This window comes from Tupaia chinensis, unplaced genomic scaffold (assembly GCF_000334495.1).
Source record: "Tupaia chinensis unplaced genomic scaffold, TupChi_1.0 Scaffold000201_2, whole genome shotgun sequence".
NCBI lineage: Eukaryota > Metazoa > Chordata > Mammalia > Scandentia > Tupaiidae > Tupaia > Tupaia belangeri.
In genome coordinates, this window is record NW_006159677.1 from 57,212 (window position 1) to 62,613 (window position 5,402).

The window sequence follows — 5,402 nt, forward strand, 5'->3', positions numbered from 1 at the left end:
CTTCGGGCCGGGGAGGGGGCGGGGCCCGGCCTCGCGGCTTCGCCTGCGGCCTCTCCCGTGGGTCCCCGCATTCCCGCAGAGTGTGTGGCCCCTCTCGGGACCCGTACAAGGGCGGCCTCTTTGGAGCCCAACCCCTAGGGACCCGGGTCTGGAGGACTGGAGCTGGGACGCTAGAGCCCCCGGATTTGGGCGGTCCTCGCTGACGCCCCGCGTGGCCTTTTCTCCGTCCTGCAGATCAGGAGCTTCGAAATGTCATCGACAAGCTGGCTCAGTTCGTGGCTCGGAACGGGCCGGAGTTTGAGAAGATGACGATGGAGAAGCAGAAGGACAACCCCAAATTCTCTTTCCTGTTCGGAGGCGAATTCTACAGTTACTACAAGTACAAACTGGCGTTGGAGCAGCAGCAGCGTGAGTCCCTTCTAGTTCTCGGGCCTGTCCCCTCGCGCGATTCTTTTCTCGGATTCCAGTCCAGGCTCTGCTGTAAACCACTTGCTTTTCGGCTGCATATTTTCTTTGTAAAACAGTGATCCGACCGGGTCATGCATTCGCTGGGTCCGCGTGTCATGGAGAACGATGTTATTGATCTCTTTTGGTTCCGGATCAGGGATTCCCCCATCGTTTTGCAGATGTGTTGACACTGATCAGTCCAAGTGACGAATTGTTTTCTGGGAGAAGGAGGGATAGGGGACGGATTGGAAGGAACCCATGGATCGGGCGCTGTCCAGCCCCTTTTCCAGGCTTGCCGAGGGTCCAGCAAGGACTTTCTGCATCCCAGATGTCTGAATTCCAGATCTAAAAGAATCTCTGGGTTTTAGTCTTCAGCAAATATTGGCAGACATTCATTTGGTTGTGCAACAGGATTCCAGGCTTGCTCAAAAAGTTGAGGGTGGCAAGGCCAGCAGGTGGCATGGTGGTTAAGGGCACAGGACTCCCACATGACTGACCATGGTTCGAGTCCTGGACCTGGCGGCTTGCTTTCTCTCTCTCTCTCTCTCTCTCTTTTTCTCTCCTGCTTTTATTCTCTGGTCAAATTAAAATAAATAAATAAACGAACAAACAAAGAGTTGAAGGTGAGGGGACCAGCAGTTAGCGTAATGGCTATGTCGCTGGATTCCCATGTAATTGACCGCGGTTCGAGTCCCGGACCCCGGGGGCTTAAACTCCCGCCGGGTGCGTGTGCATGCATGCCCAAGATCCTGAGAGGAGAATGGAGGAGAAGGGATTGTGGCGTGGCCATCCCCCCTGGGGGGTGATTTCTCGCTTTCTGTCTCTCTGTCTCTCTCTGTTTTTGTGGCCAGTGCACGCACCCTATAGATGCACGCACCCTATAGAAAAACCTCCAGGAAAAAAAAAAAAAAGAGTTGAAGGTGGAGTTAGGCTGTAGTGCTTGGCTTTTAGATAACCATAGTAGTCACCAGGTAGGCAGAGTGCATGGCTGTCTTGTTCTGTAGCAAATCTTCCATCCTAGATACATTGTTGAAATGAATAATTTCGCTTGGTAAGTAGATAGATGTTGAAAGGTGAATGGTTTCTGTCCACTGAGGCCAAATGGGCCTTGTTGAGGTCAGCGTTGTTCTGTGATAGACAGCACACAGTAGGTGTTCAGTAAAAAGTTTGTAAGGCCAGCCAGAATCTGGTGGTTAAGGAAGCTGGATCCTACATGACCAGCTACACAGTTCAAGTCCCAGACCTGGCTGCTGGAAACGTAGACTGTGTGTGGAAGGGCCGGGAGGTGGCATGGTGGCTAAGGGTGCTGGACTCCCACATGGCTAACTATGGTTCAAGTCCTGGACCTGGTGGCTGGCTTTCTCACTTTCCGTCTCTGTCGCTCTCTCTCACTTTTTCCTCTCTGGTCAAATTTAAATAAATAAATTAATTAAATAATTCTTTGTGTGTGTGTGTGTGGGGGGGGGAGAGGTTTTTGCTATAGGGTGTGTGCACTCGCCAGAGAGACAGAAAGCAAGAAATCACCCTCCGGGGGAGATGGCCATGCTGCAGTCCCTTCTCCTCCAGTTGTGTGTGTGCGTGTGTGCGTGTGTGTGTGTGCCGTGCCGTGCTCACACCCAAAACCCTGATAGGAGAATGGAGAAGGGATTACAGTGTGTTCGTGTCCTCTTGGAAGGGGGTGCTTTCTTTCTCTCTCTGTGTCTTCCTCTGGTGAGCATACATGCCCTGTAGCAAACATCTTACAAAAGAAATGAGACCAGCAGATGGTGTAATGGTTAGATCGCTGGACTCCCATGGACTTGACTGAGGTTCGAGTCCCAGGCCTGCGGCTTAACACATACGGTGTGTACGTGCCCAAAATCCCAAGAGGAGAATGGGAGAGAAAGGATTGTGGTGTAGTCATTCCTTGGGGGGGGGTAATTTCTTCCTTTCTGTCTCTCTGTCTCTGTCTCTTCAGCAAGCACATGCACTGTATAGTAAAAATCTCTCTTAAAAAAGGAAAAGAAAGAGGGACCAGCAGTTGGTGTAATGGCTGTGTTGCTGGACCCCTATGTAGTTGACCGTGGTTCCAGTCCCTGCCTGGACACTTCTCTCTCCTGGGCTGAGTCCTGAACTCCTAGGAGAGGGCAAAGGGGAGCCAGCACAAAGGCATGCTCCACCTCAGCTTCTAGACACTCTGTTCTGACAAATAAAGGCCCCAGTCTCACCAAAAAAAAAAAAACGCTAATAGATGCCCCCCTGAGGCCTTGGGGGCTGGGCACGGTGGGTGGGCAGCAGAGGTCAGGCCACATGGGCTGAGATAGAAAGACAAAGAAGAGTTGAAGATAAGTGGTGCTTAATAGAGTTGAGAAAGGGGGTGTGGGGCTTAAGGAGGTTTGGTTTGGTTTGGTTTGGTTTGGTTTTTAAGAGGTGTTTGCCATAGGGTGCATGCACAGGCCGGAGACAGAGTTGGGGGGGGGAGTGAGAAATCACCCCTTGGAGGGGTGGCCCCAAGCAGTCCCTTCTCTTCCCAGGATCTTGGGCACCCACGCACACGTGTCTCATGTGAGTTTCAAGCCGCTCCAGGATCTTGGGCACCCACGCACACGTGCCTCATGTGAGTTTCAAGCCACCGAGTCTAGGACTCGAACTGCGGTCGGCCATGTGAGAGTCCAGTGACGTAAGCGCTATGCCATCTGCTGGTCTCCTGTCTGTTTTTGGTTTGCTATAGGGCGCGTGTTCTGGCTGGAGTTGGGGTGGGAGGAGGCGGCACGTTACAGTCCCTTCTCCTCCAGTCTCCTCTCAGGACTTTCAGGCACCCACACACATGCACTGGCGTGTTTTTCAAACGGCAGGGTCTGGGACCGAGCCGTGTGGTCATCCATGTGGGATCCGGCTGCCTTAACTACCGCGTCATCGCCTGGCCCAAGGGGGAGATTTCAAGCAGAGGACTCAGGTGTGTTTAGACGATTTGGGGAGAAGTCGTAAAAACGGGCAATGGGGGTACCGGCAGGTGGCGTGGTGGTTAACGATGCTGGATTCCCACGTGACCAACTGCAGTTCAAGTCCCGGGCTTGGCGGCTTGATTTCTCACTTTCCCTGTCTCACTCTTTCTGTCTCTGTCTGGTCAAATTAAAAAATAATAATAACAAATAGAATGAAATCAATAAATAATTTTTTTAAAGAGGGGCAATAGAAGAAATGAGAGAGAGAGAGATTTCATGAAGCCATGACTCTAGGAGGGTAGGTGGGGGGGATCAGAGTGCAAGCGGTGGTCATCCGTCAGGCACCCTTGGCTACGTGTACCTGAAGGGCCTGCCCCAAGCAGTCACTGGGTGCCCAGCACTGGGCCCTGGGTGACTCCTCCTCTCCACTCACCATCTTTCTCCAACTCTGTCCAGAGGCCTATTCCCTAGGGTGGAACTCAGGGTCACATTCAATCAGTGCCCAGAGGCCAGGGTGGGGGACAGGCCTCTGTGGGGCCTCCTTAGGAGCATGGCCCCTTCTAGGACCTGGCCACACAGGCGAGTCCCTTTGCTCCAGGGCTGGAGAGGAAGAGGCTCCATAGAAGGAGGACCAGTCCTGGGCGTTGGGACCACAGCTGGGCCGTGTCCATAGCCCAGTGGCCACTGTGTCTGAAACGTGAATGGAGGGACTGGAGGGACAGAGGTTAGAGCTTGCTGCTGGGTAGGTTGGGGTGCATAGCACCCTCAGGGTGTTTCTCGGCAGCAGCCCGGCCCCGCTGACGTGGGAACGGCTCGGGCGTGGCATGCACCACGGCTCTGGGTGAGGGTGTTCGCTGTAGCCGGAGAGTGGCGGGAGGCTGGGGGAGGGGGCGCAGAGGGGTGCAGAGCCAGGGCCCCCGTGCGATGGAGGCCTGTACCTGCATATCCAGAGGTCCAGCGGCCGTGGTGTCTGGGAAGTGACCGGCTAGGTGAGGGGACAGTGACAGAAGTTAGGAATCGCTGCTGAGGAGGTTGGGGGACGGGAGCTGTCCTGGGGAGGCGAGCTGTGAGTGGGGGAGGTGGACAGGCTCGGGGGAGTGACTGCAGAGAATCTTCTAGGGATCACGAGTCGACTGGGGGGTCCCCTTTGGCCTAGAGATGCCCTGCAGGGCCACCTGGGCTGTCTCACAGAGGCCCTCTCCCCTCCTGTCTCGCCAGTTATCTGCAAACAGCAGGCGCCCGAGCTGGAGCCGGCCGCAGCCCTGCCGCCTTCTTCAGCCCCCGCTGGCCCCGGCCGCGCCCATCCCGCCGACCCAGGGCACCCCGTCCATGGACGAGCTGATCCAGCAGAGCCAGTGGAACCTGCAGCAGCAGGAGCAGCACCTGCTGGCCCTCAGACAGGTACAGGGCGGCCGCCCGTCCCCCGGCCCGGTCCCCGTGCCCACATGGTGGGGTCGGTCACAGCCGTCACGAGGGCATGGCGCGCCCCACAGCCCTGGCTCTGAGCAGAGGCTCCTCACCCCAGCAGAGTCCGCACACGTGCCTTTTTGACACGGGCACCCCTGGCACCGTGGGTGGACCCCTGCAAGTCACGTGTGCGCTGACTTCCCATTGCCCGGGTAGAGAAACCCAGCCCTCTCTCCCCACTCCCCCCCCCCGTCAGAGTTTTGGGCACACTCGCACACACACGCGCAAACACACATGACGTGTTTTTTAAGTAGCCGGGCAGGGATTTGAACTGCCTTCAGCTATGTGGGACCTGGCTCTCAGTGCACAGGGCTCAACCGCTGTGCTAGGGGCCGGCGCGTGTGTGCACGTTTGAAGTCGCGCCCCGGCTGCTGCCACTCAGCCAGGTCACCCGGCCTGTCAGCAGGGACAGACACCTTGTCCCGGTCTTTTAGTCCGATGCTTTTACCAAATGCGGTCGGGATGAGATGCCAGGAAACAGGATGAGTGGCTGGTCCGTCTCCAGCCCCCCAGCCCCAATTTTATTGCTGGTCTCAACACAGAACGCTGTTCCGCCTTCCTGCT

At 55.9% G+C, this 5,402-nt stretch overlaps 1 protein-coding gene across 1 annotated transcript in view; it reads left to right on the forward strand.

The window, feature by feature from the left end:
- Positions 1–208: 208 nt before the first annotated feature.
- The window catches only part of CHERP (calcium homeostasis endoplasmic reticulum protein), a 22,953-nt gene continuing 17,759 nt past the window's right edge, over positions 209–5,402 (forward strand). The window contains 3 exon segments of the mRNA XM_027771310.1: positions 209–408; positions 4,590–4,644; positions 4,646–4,772. Of these exon segments, the coding sequence (XP_027627111.1) occupies positions 306–408; positions 4,590–4,644; positions 4,646–4,772 (285 nt within the window). The 5' untranslated portion in view covers positions 209–305.